This window comes from Podarcis erhardii (genome assembly GCF_964252035.2).
Source record: "Podarcis erhardii genome assembly, chromosome: 3".
Taxonomy (NCBI): domain Eukaryota; kingdom Metazoa; phylum Chordata; class Lepidosauria; order Squamata; family Lacertidae; genus Podarcis; species Podarcis erhardii.
The window spans coordinates 70,869,500-70,887,827 of NC_138507.1; the positions used below are offsets into that span (position 1 = coordinate 70,869,500).

General features: G+C 41.6%; 2 protein-coding genes across 7 annotated transcripts in view; one reads left to right on the forward strand and one right to left on the reverse strand.

Moving 5' to 3' along the window:
• Window positions 1-14,000, forward strand: part of MAP3K4 (mitogen-activated protein kinase kinase kinase 4) — a 72,057-nt gene extending 58,057 nt beyond the window's left edge. For all 5 annotated transcript variants that reach the window (XM_081855163.1, XM_081855159.1, XM_081855160.1 and 2 more), the window contains 10 exons: window positions 740-840; window positions 2,154-2,234; window positions 3,524-3,715; window positions 4,294-4,364; window positions 4,457-4,573; window positions 5,850-6,009; window positions 8,108-8,230; window positions 9,442-9,548; window positions 11,572-11,751; window positions 13,437-14,000. In XM_081855163.1, the coding sequence (XP_081711289.1) occupies window positions 740-840; window positions 2,154-2,234; window positions 3,524-3,715; window positions 4,294-4,364; window positions 4,457-4,573; window positions 5,850-6,009; window positions 8,108-8,230; window positions 9,442-9,548; window positions 11,572-11,751; window positions 13,437-13,457 (1,153 nt within the window). In that variant the 3' untranslated portion in view covers window positions 13,458-14,000. The remainder of the gene's footprint in view (window positions 1-739; window positions 841-2,153; window positions 2,235-3,523; window positions 3,716-4,293; window positions 4,365-4,456; window positions 4,574-5,849; window positions 6,010-8,107; window positions 8,231-9,441; window positions 9,549-11,571; window positions 11,752-13,436) is intronic.
• A 1,227-nt stretch (window positions 14,001-15,227) lies between these two features.
• AGPAT4 (1-acylglycerol-3-phosphate O-acyltransferase 4) overlaps window positions 15,228-18,328 on the reverse strand; it is a 41,666-nt gene continuing 38,565 nt past the window's right edge. The window contains exons 10-11 of one of the 2 annotated variants that reach the window (XR_014154795.1): window positions 17,240-17,337; window positions 15,228-16,925 (exon numbers count right to left, since the gene is read on the reverse strand). The gene's annotated coding sequence lies outside the window, so the exon portion shown is untranslated. The remainder of the gene's footprint in view (window positions 16,926-17,239; window positions 17,338-18,328) is intronic. The other variant, XR_014154794.1, reaches the window with a different exon arrangement.

Below are 18,328 nucleotides of genomic sequence, written 5' to 3' on the forward strand. Positions count from 1 at the left end.
CTTACATCCATTGGTTTCAGTGGATTTATTTTGAGTATGGTCTGGTTGGATGAGACCCATTTTAAATTAGATTTTCAAAGGTATAGCATTACGACTTGACACAGGCTCTTTCTTTCTCCCATTAATATATACATATGTATGTATACACCTGTATGCATAAATATGTATACCTTTGAAATGTATACTGCCCTGCCATTCCTTTCAATTGCTGCTGATGTGTTTGGATATGTAAGATGGCTCCATTTTTTTAAAAATGAACTACTTCTAGTGGACAAGGTCCTTTGATCTAACAGGATTGTTGCTTGGTTTATTGTAGACCAGTGACATCTGGCGCCTCCACAAGTGTTCCCCCTTCCCTGCTTCACGATGATTCCTGCATTGACTAGATGACCTTCAAGGTCCCTTCCAGCTTCACAGTTCCGTGACTCTATGATCAAATGTAAATGTTGCCTTATGGTACATTTGCATGTACTGGTGCCATTGCATTTACCCCTCTCAAATATTAGTAGCAGCTTTTTTTTGGAGAACAATCATATTTGGGGATTCCTCTCTCTCTTTAACCAGGATGCAGATCTAGACTATAAACATTTAGTTTGCTTTCTTAGTATGTGGCTTTCATTAACATACAGAATCATGGCTATTTCCACTTTATTTAAGCTTTCTGCTTTTAGAAAATTGTTGGGGGGCAGGGAGTAAAAGTGCTAATTACGACAGCAGCAGTGTGTGTTCTTTTAAACAGAGGCTCCAGCGTCCCTGAAAATGATAGACTGGCTTCAATTGCTGCTGAACTGCAGTTTAGATCATTAAGCCGCCACTCAAGTCCCACTGAAGAACGTGAAGGTGATTGCTGTCTAAATTGTAATGCTTCCCCCAGCCAAATTGTTTATGCATTTCTCCCTAAAACAAACAATCATTTTATTTCAAGGCCAGGTTCTTCTGCTGAACTATCAGTTTGACCTTCTTTCCCAAATGAGTGCTGTAGGTGTTAATCTATCGGCAGATTAGGATCTAGATTAGGATCTATATTATGCCTTATGGTAGAACGCTTTTCGTAGCAGATCTGCTATTGTAATTTAATGTAGTTGTTTGCATCATTTATGCCCCACTAACAGTAAGTAAAATGAGGAATTGTAAGTCTGGAAAGTGAGCAGCTAACCTGCTAATTAACTGCTCTGATGATCAAAGAGGGCATTAACTAAATGATGAAAGTCAACAAGTGATGAAACCAGGCAGGATTCCTGCCGAGACTACGCTTGTGGAATAAATAGAGGCACCACTACTTTGAAGGCTGCGCTCCATAATTAGGACCAACCCCTACAAATACCCTTACAAATTGATACTGAAATATCAACATGTAGGAAGCAGACTCTGTTATTGAAAGCTAGCCATAAATATAAAATGAGAAATTGCCCTTATTTTTACAGCTTCATTATGACTAATCAGGTTATTGTCCATTCCAGACCTAACTTTTTGATTATTAACCCTTCCAAATCTACAATTCTGTGATTCTCATGGGAACCTAGAACATTTCAGGTTTTGACACTCTTCAGTTTATTTCAGACAATAATTTTGGTTTTCACTTTTTGTTTTTTCTACATATAATCATATTCCTATGCACAGTTGTTTTTGTGTGTATAACCTTCAATTTCTATAGAATGAATGCTTTATAGCATTATCTCGTCAGTTCCTCTCTCCCCCCCCCCCATCCATCTTAAATTTATGCAGCCAAGAGGTTCCTTCTGTGAGTAGAAAGGCATTTCCACTTGAGGTGGGGAGGCATCAGTAGTCTGTGGTGCCATGTAACGCTATTTCTGATAGGCACAGGAGCAGTGCCTCCGAGGACACTGGGGGCTACTAAAAGGCATTGCATGGGGCAACCCAGCCCATTTTTATGGCACCGGCCCCTTCCTCCTCCACCAAAACAGGTGGTGCTTGTTTCTACCCTTGCAACTAAATAGTCTCTAAAGAGTATGCAGTCAATCTCTGCGTTTATGTAAATAGCTTATACTACCGTGGGGCCCTAATAATAGTTTGAACCATCTTCATATCCTAACATCAACAGGAACCAGTGCTAAGCAGTGGGTAAAAAAACTAAATCAGTTTTCTGCTCTATATCAGTGCCATCAGTTTCTTAAAGCATTTTGTTTTCACAGAGCCTACGTATCCAAAAGGAGACTCAAGTGGATCAGCCCGAAGAAGTTGGGAGCTTCGGACTCTTATCAGTCAGACCAAAGGTAAAAATAAGAGTTGGCTACTTAGCTGTGTTCTGTTTTGCCATTAATGCTAGGTATGATTTTTAGGAGTGCCCTCAATGCCAGTTGGTTTTGCTGTAAGCTCTCGCCAAACTATATCTTCCTAGTAAATGGACTTGTATTTCTGTTAGTACATGGCTTGTAGGGTTGCAAGAAGTTTTGTAAGGAGAACTATATGAATTATTGCGAAAAAGGACTAAAAAGGAGTTTATTTAAGATTTGGATTTTATAGCAATAACTATTAAAATAAAATGCAAAATCAGATAGAAAGTTAGAAAACCATTAGTCGAGGTTGACGGACATCCTAGGCTGTGATAGCCAAAGGTTTGTTATGTTGTATAAGATGGGATGTTACTTTTGGAAACCATGTGCAAAAACCAATAAAATTGTATGTATGTATGTATGTATGTATGTATGTATGTATGTATGTATTTCTGTTAGTATACACAAATGTGCATATTGGTGCAAAACTTAAACTTGACAGCCATTGACAGCTCTTAATTCTGGTGGAGGATTCAGAAAGTTGTGGCATTTACTGAATCATTTCAAGAAGCACCAAACTAACCCAAAGATGAAAATGCCTTTTCACATGAAACCGAGGTGGTACAGTTGCTGCACCATAACCCCTCAGTCATGCATGGCAAAAGGTTAGCGGGAGATGACAATACAGTGGTACCTCCGGTTAAGTACTTAATTCGTTCCGGAGGTCCGTACTTAACCTGAAACTGTTCTTAACTTGAAGCACCACTTTAGCTAATGGGGCCTCCTGCTGCCGGAGCACGATTTCTGTTCTCATCCTGAAGCAAAGTTCTTAACCCGAGGTAATATTTCTGGGTTAGCAGAGTCTGTAACCTGAAGCGTCTGTAACCTGAAGCGTATGTAACCTGAGGTACCACTGTAAATACTTGTTCCTGTCTATTCTCATTCATGGCCTAAATTTAAAGTGTACAAAGAATGACTTATGAGTTTTATCAGCATTGCAGCTTACCATATCTTAAACTCATATAGTAATGGTTCTCTATAGTCTGCTTGCTTTTTTTTGTCTAAAAGTCATTCTCTAACTGCTGCTGAGGTTGATAAGTTTGGCTGATACCAGACAGTCACGCATGTATGATGCTGTCTTGTGTTAGCCCTCTACTGACTGTCTGATTCGCAGCAACTCATTGAGATTTCAGGCAGAGATCTGACAGCTCTACAGCCTGTTTCCCAGGGATTGAAATTGCAATAACAGGACTTGTTCAAGATTTCCCCCTTTCTTTCTTAATTCCTAGACACTGCTTCCAGGCAGGGACCTATGGAGGCAGTTCAGAAATCTGTCCAGCTGTTTGAAGAAAAGAGGTACCGAGAAATGAGGCAGAAAAATATTATTGGCCAAGTTTGCAACACTCCCAAATCTTACGATAACGTCATGCATGTAGGCTTGAGAAAGGTGACTTTTAAGTGGCAGAGAGGAAACAAAATCGGTAAGTTTCTGGTAAGCTGCTTTTCAGTAAACTGTATTCCTAATTGCAGTTTATTTTACAATACATGAAACCCAAGCAGCATATTCAATGCACTGTTGTTGAAGATAGCATCTGCTGAGTATGTCAGTGCAGTAGTATATGGAGAAGCACTTGGGCTGATTGCCCTTTCCCCCACCCCAAACGCATGATCATCTTTGTGAAGGAGGATATATGTGTGTGCATCACCTGGTCTTCCATTTCTGCGTAATCACAGTCTTGTTGTAGTTTATGGATGGAATCAGTTGAAAATTTTACTCGTGTACTCAGTGATGTGTGTACAAATTTGCATTTGTTACAAAGGAGGTTCTTCTGAAATGACCTAGAGGGGACTTTGCCCAAGCAGCTTTCTCTGTGTGGAAGTTCTAGCAATTTAAACTTGCCCAAAGCCTCAGTTTCAGTTAATACCATTAGAGGATGAACACAGAAAAGTTACATTGAGGATCCATACACATATTTACAGGAGTCATTGTTCATACTGGCAGAATCGTCAGCAATATGTTCAGGCTGCTTACACTGTTATTATTCTTACAATTCTGCAGGAGAAGGTCAATATGGGAAAGTGTATACCTGCATCAGTGTTGACACTGGTGAACTGATGGCCATGAAAGAAGTAAGTACTAGACTAATAAAACACACTGAATTTTTCTATTTTTTGCTTTGTATTAGCAGCAATGTTAATTTTAAAAATCACTGTTTTTTCAGATAAGATTTCAACCAAATGATCACAAAACAATCAAAGAAACAGCAGATGAATTGAAAATTTTTGAAGGCATTAAGCATCCTAACCTGGTTCGGTACTTTGGTGTTGAACTCCACAGGGTAAGCAAACCTCAGTTGCTGACATATGCAAATAAGTTAGGTCCGCAAACTTTAATCAGTTAAATTTGTAGGAACACACAGAACCTTTGGGCCCCCTTTTACATGCCACGTTAATATTATCAAGTTGCATTTCATCACATCTGTACATGGTCAGTGGAAACAGTGGATGTGTGATATAGTTCAGAACCATAATTGGGGATGTTTTCAGCTAAGTCTAGTCAGAGTAAACTCAGGGATATCCATGTTCCTAAGTGAATCATGTCCATTAACTTCAGTGGGTCTACTCTGAGCCGAATAACACCCTTCCTATTTAAGAATCAAAACTGGATGTGATATGGAAGCATCATACTCCAGCTTCTCTGTGTCATTTTATGTGCTTAAAAGGAGTAGCTGGAGTAGGTTCAGTTTGGGATTGAGGCTGAGCAGAGATGGCCCTAACTGAAATCCCTCCTCTCCGAAGCTGCTGGAGGTGGGGATACAGGTACAGTGTGGGTACCCACAGCAAACAGCAGCATGAAGTGGGCGGCAGTTTAGATTTGGAACAGACTTGTTCTGCAGTCTGCTTCAGAGTGTAGGACTAGAAGTTTGTTGGCATCTGTCTGTCTCGAGAGACAATGGAGTGCAGTCAAACCACTGCATTAGCAGTACCAAAGTGACCTCCACACCAACCAGGTACAAGCCTGGTGTGGAAATTGCAAGGAAGCAGATTTTGGTTAAACCTTAGCAGAAACTTATTTTAAGAGAGATTAAGCAATAGAACAGAGTGTTTTGGGGAGGTGGTTTTCCAAACCAGCAGAAGTATTTTAGTGGAGCCTGGAACGGCATCTATCAGGGTTGCTTTTGTTTCAAGATTCCTGCATTAGGCAGCGGGTGAACTCGATAATCTACAAAGTCTGTTCCTACTGTGAAATGGATATCGCACCATGTCTACACTGGCCCTGCATATTTTATGTTGCAGCATAGAGAGTCTTATGGATGTTGTATGAGATAAAAGCATCACTCTTGCATTAGGTATGGTGGCCCAAACTTCTTTTGTCTGGTATGCTTAGCAACCATCTTCATAGCCCACCACAGCAGACAGTTGCCATTTCCCCCCTTACCAGCTGTTGCCTGTATAGAACACATCCGGGACAAGGTACTGTGCTGTGCACCTACCATTCCAGGCAAAACCACAAGGCATTCGTAGCTTACAGAAGCATGCATATTTGAAAGACTCTTACTCTGCATACAGAAGATGCAATGAGACCAGATTCCTTTCTTTGTTCCCCAACTATAGGAAGAAATGTACATCTTCATGGAATACTGTGATGAGGGAACTCTAGAGGAAGTGTCAAGGCTGGGCCTCCAGGAGCATGTCATTAGGCTTTACACTAAGCAGATCACAACGGCCATCAATGTGCTGCACGAACATGGCATAGTGCACCGGGACATCAAAGGTAAGCAGCACTTCTGAATTCTTTCATTTCCCTTTTTGCTCTGGGATGATCTGCAGGTTTGCATTTAAAAAACAAACTTTGGGAATATAACAAAACTCGGGGATATAAAGCTACGCAAACCGCATGTTAATGAGATTGCCCCACCTTTCTTTATTTCCTTTCCCTCATTTCAGGGGGTTGGACAAAATGAATCTTGGGATCCCTTCCAGCGCTACAATTCTGTGATTCTATTATTTAATGCATATTCTGCTTTTCCTCCCAGAGGGGCCTAGGATAGCAAACACACCTGCAATTCCTTAAAAAATTTTTTTAAAAGCATTCTCAAACAGTTCAAACATTCTACAATCACTTACAGTTTAAAGCATTATAACATAATGTGTCATCCTTTTCCTTCTGGAATAGTGCGTCCAGAACCTTATTTCTGGGGCCAGAATGTATTACTGGTGGTGGTTTCTGCATTTGGTAGCCACCACCACGAGTTGTTGAAATCTGCTCTGGAGGGTTAGAGGTGGCCCAGGAGAATATTGGAGGGTGGCTAGTTGAGGGGAGAGATCTGTGAAAAAATGCTACCCCACCTCTGTACTCCGGGGGAATCCTCCACTGGATCCTAGTAGATCCCATTCCTGGGGGTTAGGCAAGCTCCAAGACACTAATTCCCAACTGTGCATAAGCATACATAAAAGAAAAGTATATGAAGAAATCAGTATCTCTTCAGATTTTAGGAGATTGGGCACTGAAAAAAGAATATAACCAACAGGCAGCTGTTCTTGGCTACATAGCTTTGATTAGCCATTACATTTCATCATTTGGAATCCAAGTCACCATTAGGGCCAGAGTTTTAACACTGCCAATCATAAACTAAGGATTGGAATGAAATTCCTTTATCAGGTCACTGTTATCCCATGAAAGTGTTTCCCAAATGGCTTGCTTTGTGTGTGCCAAAAGATGGTATGAGTCATAGGTCCGACAAGCTGCTTGGCCTCTAGTTGTGGAGTTTGGGCAGAGGCTTGAAAATAGGCCCGTGCTTGGGTAAGAGTTGCTGAGACAGCCCGCTGTGCATCCATTTGCAGTGTGAGGAGCTGCTTCTCGACTCTAAACACAGCATGCTGGCCTGCACCTCTTCTCCTTCCTAGAAGAATTGAGGGAACAGTCCTACATATTGCCTCTACAGGGGAACTCTTGTGCTCTCATCTCTATTTGGAAGGATGTGCCCTGACTATTGGACCGACCCCCACTTTCCTATACATGTCTCCATTGTAGAAGGAGAAAAAGGAAATTGGGAGCTAGCCCAGGCAGTCGGGGAGAGCTGCCTGAATGCTTCCTGTCCGGCTGTCTGGTAGGGATGAGGGAGAAAAACTACATTCAATTCTCATAGCAACACTAGTTAGACTGCTTGGGGGCTGAGCTTCTTTCTCCATCTCAGCTAAAGGCTTTTAAGGGTGATGGAAAAAGAGATTAGATGCTGTTTAGCGTTTTGTGGGGTAGAGAAACTGCAGTCCTAATGGCAGCTTCTCTCTCTTGTTCCTCCCTTAGAAAAATGGTGCTGAGTGGGGGGAGGTGTAATAACAGATCCCTCCATGTTTGGGGAGTCGATGTGTGCTGGGTTATGGAAAAAGGCTTTGGCAAATGAATCAAAGAAGTGGGTATCTCCCAGCTCCTGGTTATGTGAAAGACTCTTTTGGACCTAAAATAAAGTTTTTCTGTTTCCACAAGTTGTAAGTAGATACAGTGGTACCTCGGGTTACATACACTTCAGGTTACATGCGCTTCAGGTTACAGACTCTGCTAACCCAGAAATAGTACCTCAGGTTAAGAACTTTGCTTCAGGATGAGAACAGAAATCATGCTCCGGCGGCGCAGCGGCACCAGGAGGCCCCATTAGCTAAAGTGGTCAATAATAGTTTCAGGTTAAGAACGGACCTCCGGAATGAATTAAGTACTTAACCCGAGGTACCACTGTATCTATGCCTGGTTGTCTAGTAAGACCTCCAGACCAGTAATTAGGGTGATCACTCTATAATAAACTGTCTCCTTTGGGTTTTAAATCCTGTCTAATTTTTTATTTAAGAATCAATCACTCTTCCCCCCTCCCTTTCAGGAGCAAACATATTTCTTACTTCATCGGGGCTGATTAAGCTGGGAGACTTTGGCTGCTCAGTAAAATTAAAGAATAATACACAGACGATGCCTGGCGAAGTGAATAGTACTTTGGGGACTGCAGGTAATAGAGAACATGCCAAGGAAGTTTCCTTGTGTGTACTGACTAAAACCAATGAAATGTGTTATTGTAGACACTTGCTCTGATGCATTGTTTTGCTATGGGCACGTGAGCTCTGATGTTCACATTGATAGTCAGGTGCCTGGCCTTACCCATGCTGGCTTACCCATTCATTTCAACTGGCACACATTCCCTTGTGTATGGGAACAAACCTCTTGACTTGAGGCCCTGAGGAATCGCTGCCAGTCAGTATAGGCAACTCTGAGTCTGACTTGTCATGCTTCAAAGTTAACATTTACAAAAAGGATCAGATGTGCTTTACATTATTAAAATGCAAAAACAAATCACTGTGTGGGTGTGTCTGATTTCATGCCCCTTCCAGCCCCCTCACCCATCCCATACCCTGGGATGATAATACCAATTTGTTAGTCATGAAAACAGAGAGTGTGTGATGCACTTTGGACATTTAATTTTTAAAAGATCTATTCCTAAAAATGAATTCTATTCCTAAATCTTTCTAGACATTCTAGACAGTACTAGTTGTATTTCAAAAATCTTTAAATAATTTGCAGAATGACTTTACCTTGGGAGCTCATTTCGCACTTGCTCTGCAACAGAAGACTAATGAAACGTTTATTCCTCTTTAGTCAGAGCACAGGGAACAAATTATATGTGAAACATTATTTGTTTTTGAAAAAGATGAATGGTATTGGCTAAAGCATTTTATATCAACGGCTGCACAAGTAAATAATTTGGTTATGTCTATCAGTTTTAAACTACAAATCTGGTTTTGTAGGCATCGGTTTAAAGTTGACATAAATTCTTATTGTCGGCTGCTTAGTGTAAGAGAATTTTAAAGATGTGGATTTCTGGCTCTGTAGCAGTCCAGCATAACCACAGTTTTGCAATTTTCCATTGCTTGGGGCAAGTACAAAACTGGGATGTGTAACTCTTTAGTTTAGCAGAAAATATCTGGAGGTGATTTGTATTAAACTTGTGAAAATATTTTTAAAGTATTGACTACGTGCATTTAACACATTGTAACAGAGAGCTGATGATCAAATAAGCAATTTGTGCTTGCCAGCAAGACAAAACTTATGGGTAACTTACTATTCTGTTGGACATGATTTGGTTTCTCAGATGAATCCCATTTGGAGAAGACTCTTCTTCCTTTTGTTACATAATCTGATGTGATTATCTGTGTTGTTTCAAAGCATACATGGCTCCTGAAGTGATCACTAGAGCTAAAGGAGAAGGCCATGGGCGTGCAGCAGATATCTGGAGTCTAGGCTGTGTTGTGATTGAAATGGTCACTGGGAAGGTAAGCGTTATTGTGCAAGATTAAGCCAACCTCAAATACTCATGAAGCTGTATGGTAGTCTAAAAGACATATGGACAACCTGTGACCCATATGTGTGAAATAGTGTTTCTGTATGCATGGGGGCCTGGGGGCAAAAGATGCCCAACTTTGTCTAAAAAACCTGTGGCTGAAATTGAGAAAATTGTTGAGGAATTGTACTTGGGGTTGTTGTGTTTTGTGTGTGTGTGTGTGTGTGTGTGTGTGTGTGTGTGTGTGTGTTGCTATTAAAGGTCATATAGGCAGGAGGACAAGGACTCATTTTGGATAATAAAATAAAAGCTCTGTTTTATTTGCTCAGTGTGCTCTCCTCATACAAAGGCCTGCTTTGGATGTGGATACTTTGGGTTAATAAACTGCGATGTGAATAAGCTTTGTGCCCAACTGTATTGACTCTTCTTAGCACCACAACAAGCCAGGGTGTCTGCAGTTCATCATAGCTTCCCATTACATCCAAAGCACCAAATAGAACATGCCGGCATAAGGCTGTTGCGCATCTCAGCTTGTTATCCAATGCCATCCATGAAATTTCTCATAATGGAGAGAACATAATCAAGTCTGCTCCATATATTTGTCTTCATTCTCCTTTCAGTAAAATACCTGTATGTTAACTGTGTGTGACTGGAAGCACAAATATTTGACTGTCCCCACATACATAGATCAGGTGGTAGTATCAATGCGGATTTAATTCCTGTGTAGAAACTAATAATTTATGAAGGAGCTTCTGTTTTGGGAGGCAGGCTGGACAGGATACTAGACTGTTAAATTTCCCCCCAGTTTGGAATGTAGCCACTGCATTTATGTTGTATATTAGTGAAACATCCACTATGCTGTGCTCTGCAGAAAAGTCCAAAGATAGAAGCACTCAAAATAATTGAACTAATACTGAAGCCCCGTTTTGTATTCAGCATGTGCATTAAGCCATCCCTGAGTTGTAGGGAAATGTTTTGGGGACAGAATGTTTTGTTTGCTGCCATTACCAGAGCCAAGAAATACAGAAAACTCTCGGTTCTGAGCATCTGATAACTGCAGTATAGAAAGCAGAACCTCTTCCCCATCTGCTGAGTATAATTTATTGGGGCTTTTACTGCTGTGTAATTGTATCCCAACAATTTTCACTTATTGCTGGAACACGTTTTTCAGAATGCCCCAGTCTCTAATATATTTGAAAGATAATAATAGGTTGTAATCCACTACGGTTCTGTCATTTCAGAATGGCCATTCTTTGCTTTGAGTGTTATTCTGTATCCTATTTCATTTTGGGCTTTGTTTCCTCATTTTTGATAATGTAGACCTGTAATCAAGTGTGTGTGTGTGTGTGTGTGTGTGTGTGTAGGATTTATGCAAACAGCTGTATCATATTATACCCATATTATATATATGGATAGAGGTCCATATAGTTGTTATGTAATGCTCCTTGATGTGCAGGTTGAGTGTTAATGTATTTAATGGAACAGGGAAGTAGCTAATTTTCTATATACTGACAGTGGCGGAGCTTCATACTTCAGCACTGGGGGGGGGCGGAGAGAAGGTGGGGCGGGGCTGGCATGCGTCCTGGGGGTGGGGCACACTGCCTGCAGGGGCGTGGTGCTCAGTGTGGGCAAGTGGGGGTCAGCCGTGATGGCACCCTACCGGGACCGTGCTGCCGGGGATGGGGCACTCTCCCCCCCCCACTCCTCTTCCTCAGCCAGTGTATACTGATAGAATTTTTCTCCATAAGACTGTGCACTTGTTTAAAATCCTAAGAGGAGCCCTTCTGGATCAGGCCAAAGGCCCATCTAGTCTGGCACCCTGTTCTCACCGTGGCCAACCAGATGCTATTGGGAAGCATAAAAGCAGGACCTGAGTGCAGTCCGAATTGAAATTTGCACAGTATGCTATTCAAGGGTTTTATGCTGCTCATGGAGAAATGCAGCAGCAAGCCTATGTTAAATCAATTCATTTGCAAGCTTACCCTTTCAACACTGATACACCTCCTTCGTTGCAGAGGCCCTGGCATGAATTTGAGCACAACTTCCAGATAATGTATAGAGTAGGGATGGGCCATAAGCCTCCCATCCCAGAAAAGATAAGCCCAGAAGGAAAGGACTTCCTTTCTCACTGCCTGGAAAGTGAGCCAAAGATGAGATGGACAGCTAGCCAGCTCCTCGACCATTCATTTGTCAAGGTTGGTTTAACTTGTTTTGTTCTAATTTCCATCAAGAATAGGATCGGGATGTTAGAGAACTGAATCTATCTTCAGGTTACAATTGCACTGGCCAGGAGCACAAGGCAGTTGCTGGATCTGATACTCTGAAGCAGGGAGTCTGCTCTATCCTTGTGTCTCCACACAGTTAAAACCCCTAAAATGGCCAGGGTCCTAGATCATGTGGAGAGGCTATGCACATGGTATTGCAGGTTTTGTGTTTCAGAACTTCAGCACCAACACATGGACAGCAGTTTGCATGTGGGCCTTCAAGGATGCCATCTAGAGAGCAGCGCCGTAAAACATTGCCATCTCCTTCACATGACTGTAATCACATGAGAGCTTGAAAAACTACAGCAGAGTCTTTCCTTCTTCCTTTAAGCCCTACTTAGACATGTGATAATATCATGTGATATTTGCTGGCTTCACCCATTCTGTCACATCTCACTTGCTCAGCCCACTACCCTCCTTCTGCTGGAGGACAAATGCTGTCCTCATGTAGGATCCCTGGCCAGTGCAAGTACAGAAGGTTTTCTACCTGGAGGCCTTTTCCTATGTGTGGAGGTGGGGAGCCAGGATGTCCCCACTTTCCTCTCACAATTCTACTGAGGGTTTCGTGCCTTTAAAAGACTACAGATAGCCAACCGGAGAGGAGAAGGAAGAGACATGGAGTGCTTACTAAAACAATTTTAAGTTTTAAAAGAACAAATTATTATTAATGGATTTTCTTATCCATCCTTGACCATGAGGTCCCAGAGTGAGTTGTTATGGTTTAAATACATTTTAAGTGATTTCAGTATTATATATCTTGTTAAATCCCCCACGGGAGTGAGTATTCACACCAGTATACGTCTGGAAAAGCAACCCTATGCAAGTGTTCCATTTCCTCCCACAATGGGGGAAAGTACTGGAAGAGGAGCAGTGTGTGCCCTTTCGGAGCTAGCTGCCTTTTCTCTGGGTGTTAATGCCAGCCTAGTCTGTTTTAGGTTATAGTGCATTTCTGGTGATTTTTTTATCCACTATGATTGAGTTCAATGAAACATTATTGCAAACATTTAATTAACATGCTTAATTCTTGGTAAAATACTATTACTATTACTATTACTATTACTTTTATTATTATTATTATTATTCTATTATGAGCTGGGAAAGCCTGATACCATAGCAAACATCTTTGGTGTTGGGCACTCCATTCAGAAATGAAAATGGAATGTTTTCATGGAATCAAAGAATTTTAAGAGTTCAAAGGGACCATGGGTGTCATCGAGTCCATCCCCCTGCAATGCAGGAATCCTGCCTACAGCCATCCCTGGCTGGGCTCAAACCGCAACCTTCTGGTTAACATCCGATGTCCTGACCCCTTGTGTCACTGGTAACCATCATTTTGCCTATTGATCTTCAGCGGCAGAGGTCTCATGATCAATGTGAATGATCATGTGTGTATCTGAAGAAGTATGCATGCACACAATAACAAACTTAGTTGGTCTCTAAGGTGCTACTGGAAGGATTTTTTTATTTTGTTTTGACTACGGCAGACCAACACGGCTACCTACCTGTAAATGAATGAGCAGTGCTGTCTTTACAGAGAGCTGCAGAGCCCTCATTGAACCTGTGCACAGTAAATTTGATTATTTTTGTTTTCTCCTGGTCACTATAACCCATCCCAGGTGTGTACAGATGAAGAATGAAGTTATGCACAATACGTGGCCTCCTGTTCTCTGGTGAAGTATCTCTTAATCACTACTGTATGTAATATTTACATAAAGACTATGCTGAGACCCAGGATACAGTTCAAAAGTTTCCATGACTGAAGACTGCACAGGTGACCAGCGTCACTTCTACTGCTGCTCTCATTCATTTTCCTTTGGTGGGCGTTGCTCCTGGGACGATGCCCATGAGTTCAAAGAAGCTGCATGTTTCCGTGAAAGTGCCATTACTACTGTATAATGGACCATGACCTTATTTTTGTTCCTTCGCCTCCATTTCTCATATGGCTGAGAACTGTAAAGTTAATATGTAGTATTTTTGAACTTTCTAGGTTCGAAAAAAAGCAAAGGTTAGTGTTATATCAGGTATTCTGAACCTTGTTTTTACTCTCCTGTTTGTTGAGTGCACTGACTGTGAACTTCTACCTTTTTTGTTGTTTTTTTATTGGCCAGCTTGATTTGTTATGCAAAGGCTGTTTGATGAAATCTAAAGGCCTTTCCTCAATAAATTGTTTATTTTAGGAAGTCTTTTTCTTTATTTCATTGTTCGAAGCTGTTATGTGTTAATTCTGTGATAGCGCTTTCAAGGGCTGTAATTTTACAGTACTTCTGCAACATTTTAATGTTCTAGTTTAGCTCATTGATCTTAAACGATAGTGTACATCACCAAAACCGTTGCAATTTATGTCTACTGATAAGGTAAGTAGCAGCTTCAGGATTTGTTCACAACTGTGACTTGACCTGCTCTTTAGTCCTCTTCCCAGTCTGAAGTTTGAAGTAACTGGCGCTTACTTATCGATCCTAAAACACATTTCATGTGCAGGTATAATTCTGGTGGCATTTTAAGACCCGTAACCTTTAATAGCCAAGTTCTTTTGATAATTCTACAACATTCAACTTTCAGGTCTTTTGTTATTCATTACAGAAGTGAATCTTGAAAGGCTGCTTTTGTGATTTTCTTATGTGTCTTCCCTCGCCCTCTCTGATGTGTCTCCCTCTCTGATGCTAGTTACTAAGCATTTGTGCTGTATTTGCCTTCATAACTTTTGTTTTGTTTCAGAAAAGATCCTTTTTAGGTATAAAAAAGTAAAACTGCTTGGGATGACATGACAAGACCAAATCTAATCCCTTGGTGGTGGTGGTCATCATGTGCAAATAGCAAGAATAGACTGTACAGTCATACCTTGGTTTGCAAATGCCTTGAGAGTCAAATGTTTTGGCTCCCAAACGCCGCAAACCCAGAAGTGAGTGTTTCAGTTTGCAAACAGTCTTTGGAACCGGAATGTCTGATGTGGCTTCCCTGGCTTCTGACTGGCTTGGTTTCCGAACGTTTTGGACGTTTTCTGACGCCTTGGTTTCCGAACATTTTGGAAGTCGAACAGACTTCTGGAAAGGATTCTGTTCAACTTCTGAGGTACCACTGTAATCATAATATAATGAAGTCTTCAGATGAGCAGGCCATCGATTGTGTTCATTGTGTGGGTCACAAACTGGGCTGTATTAATCAGCCCAAGTGTTTGAGGTGGATGCTTGGCAGTGGCATCTTAAAAACCTGTAAACAGTGAAGAGCACAGTAGAATATATTATTTGTTCTTAAAAGCAAAGACAACTGAATGCTTCCATTATATTGTTTCAAGCTGAACTTGGGGGGGGGGGGGTTAAAAAGCAAGCCAGATATTGGACCTCTTCTGTCTTACCAGTTTGAAGTTATTGGGTAATGTAGATTCATAAAAATTACAAACTAAACATTCATTATTTTAACATCTTTATTTTTGTATAAACATAATATTTAATATTATTTTTGTTAAGGCAATTTTAAAACATACAGTTGTTCATGGGGTGTGAACACTGATACTTAACAAGACAATACGAAATTGCTTTAATACACCAAACCAGAGTCAAATTTTGTTATTTTGGCAAGTACCCTTTCAATCTCAGGTGATAACTTTTCTCATTACCTGCCCACTTGTGGAGAGCTTGGATTCAGTGTTAAATGTACATGTTCAAATTTTAGGTTTTCAGAATGTCAAAATAAGCATAACAGATCATCACAAAACCTCGACTATTTATGCCTCCAACTCTCACTGCAGTCAGAAGAATTTGAGGAAGTGCAAGGAATGAATCAGGTATGAAAGTAATTTCTTTTATAACGATAACCCTCTTCCAAAAGGTTGCTTCTGGGAAATGAGCCAAAGGCAAGTGTAGTTCCCAAACATCAGAGGGTCCAGCTGGCTGAGTTCCAAACTGCTTTTTAAACTACTGTTTAAAATGAATATTTTAGGGGCTTGGCACAGGCCTTGCTGATAGGGAAACTGGCTCAGTGTTGTGCCCAGACTGAACAACACACCTCTGCTACTATTCACAGGTGAGGTATGTGCCTTTTCTAAGCATATTCATACTTCTGCCAGAAAGTTGAGATTCATAATGCAGTCCTGATGCTTTTGGGCTGTTGGTAATTATGAACAACCTATGCATGATACTATGATTAAAAACTTTTTACTGACTCAGTGGTGTCCGAGGATCACTGCTTGTGTGTTTTGGAAGCAGATCAGTCATCCTAGAAATACGCTCCTCAGAGGAAGCTCAGTGTAGGTAAGGGTCACTTAACGCCATGTTTGTTGTGTAATTCCTCTGCATTTAATTAGCTAGTAACTGTGTAAACAGACTCCTCTTGTTTCCTTGTTGGTATTTATGGACTGGGTTAATTGCATTGGCCCTCTGTTGTGGCCACAGCTTGTTCCATTAAGTGGCAGTGAGGAGGAGTTTGCTCCATGCTGCAATAGTCATAAGGTGTGAGAGGGGGAATTCTAATTAGCATGCATCAACATGGTTTTAAAAGTGGTGAAATTTAACATTCTGAAAAAATAATCCAAAAGTCAGGAGCAGCTGAGGCAGAAACTGCATTTCCCCCCAAGAATGTAACACATACAGAAACATACACCTTGGAGAATGGAATTTTATAAGGAAGCTTGCCGACATTCTATTTCCCCCATTGGTTCTGGGGCTTTTTAAGATAACAAAGACCACACATAGTCTGTATCCCAGTCAGCGACAGATTCACGAGCTAGCTTTTTTATCGCCTTCTGAGTTGCTTAACGAAGTATTCAGCAAAATGCAAGTAGTAGAACTTTTTATGTTTCTCTTCAGGCTACAGGGTAAGAACATCAAATTCTTCCCTATAACAAATGTTTGGATAGGACCAGATCCTTCACTCTGACATGTTTGCATGCAGACTGTAGGCTTGAATCTTGAATAGTTACTTGAGTCACTGCTGACAAGGAGTTTGTGTGGACAAATGTGCAGGTTTGGTCTCATTGCTGTTTGTTTTTTGTGTAAAGATGGGGTAGGTTAAGAACCACTGGACTTCCTTGAACTTGACAGAGGGCAAGCAAAAAGCACTAGGGCAGCAGCAGCATTTCAGTTCTGAACAGCTGCTCAGCTCATGGAGCTCTGTAGTAAAGAGTAAAAGCAACATCACTAATCAAAATATGTTCACCCCCCCCCTCCAGAATGTGACTAACTTAACAGCACATCCTGAAAATATATGACTGGCAAGATGGTCTTTGGTTCCATCACTGTTGTACACCCCCTTTTTCAATGAAGACTTAAAGGTTTTGCTTTCGTTGCAAAAAAACATTTTTTTTATTTTCTCTCCCTTCTTTTGTCAAATTATGACAAAAGCACAATGGGGGAAAAAACCAAATATTTGCTTCTGGTGGTTATTGATAGCTAGGTCCAAGTATACACTTACATAACTTTCTCACCTTCAACAGACCACTGTCACTTATCCACCACCAGTTCAGGCCTCAGATATTGTTGAAATGATTTATAGTAGACATCCAAATATCTCCTGCATTTTCTCCTACACATAACCAAACCCAAACAGACAAAGGAAAAAGCAGGGTATAAAATAGTACACTTGTAGGGTCATCTAGTCCAACACGTGGCCCCCCATCCAATTTGAAACCATACCTGGACCCTGCTTTGCTTAGTGCTACTAGCAGTTTTATTATTTATTGGTTTTGTTGGTAAGGTCACTAGCTTGCACCAGGCGTCCTACTGGGAAGATCCAGTTTTCTGAGTGCATGTTCTGGAAGTTGGGCAATAGGGGCAGTACAGGATTCCTTTTGGTGTACCGACCTCCCCGCTGCACCAAGGATTCCCTGTCTGAGCTGCTTCAGGTCGTGGCGGATTTTCTCCTGGAGACACCTAGTTTGGTTGTCCTAGGGGATTTTAACATCCATGCCGACACGACCTTACAAGGGGCTGCTCGGGACTTCGTGGAAAGCATGGCCTCCATGGGGCTGTCCCTGAATAAGTTTGGCCCAACTCATAGTCATGGACATGCCTTAGACCTGGTGTTCACCTCTAGTGACGTGGGTGATCTGACACTAAGTAAAAGTGAAACAAAAGAAGTGCCATGGTCAGATCACTTCCTGGTGCAACTGGACTTCTCCGCGACCCTTCCCCTCTGCAGGGAGGTGGGACCAATTCGGATGGTCCGCCCTCGCCACTTAATGGATCCAAATGGTTTCCAGAGAGTGGTAGGGGATGCCTTATCCCATGTTGATGGCCTTTCAGCTGATTCCCTGGTGGCCCGCTGGAATGCGGAGTTAACCAGGGCTATCGACTGTCTGGCTCCGAAGCGCCCTCTCCGATTGCATGGAGCCCGGACAGCTCCGTGGTTTTCTTCGGAGCTGAGGGCGATGAAACAATCGCTGAGACGGCTAGAGCGTCGGTGGCAAAAAACTCACTCCGAATCTGACCGGACACAGGTTAGAGCTCAACGTCGAGCCTACCAAGTGGCGATAGCGACGGCGAAGAAGACTTTCTTCACCGCCTCTATTGCATCT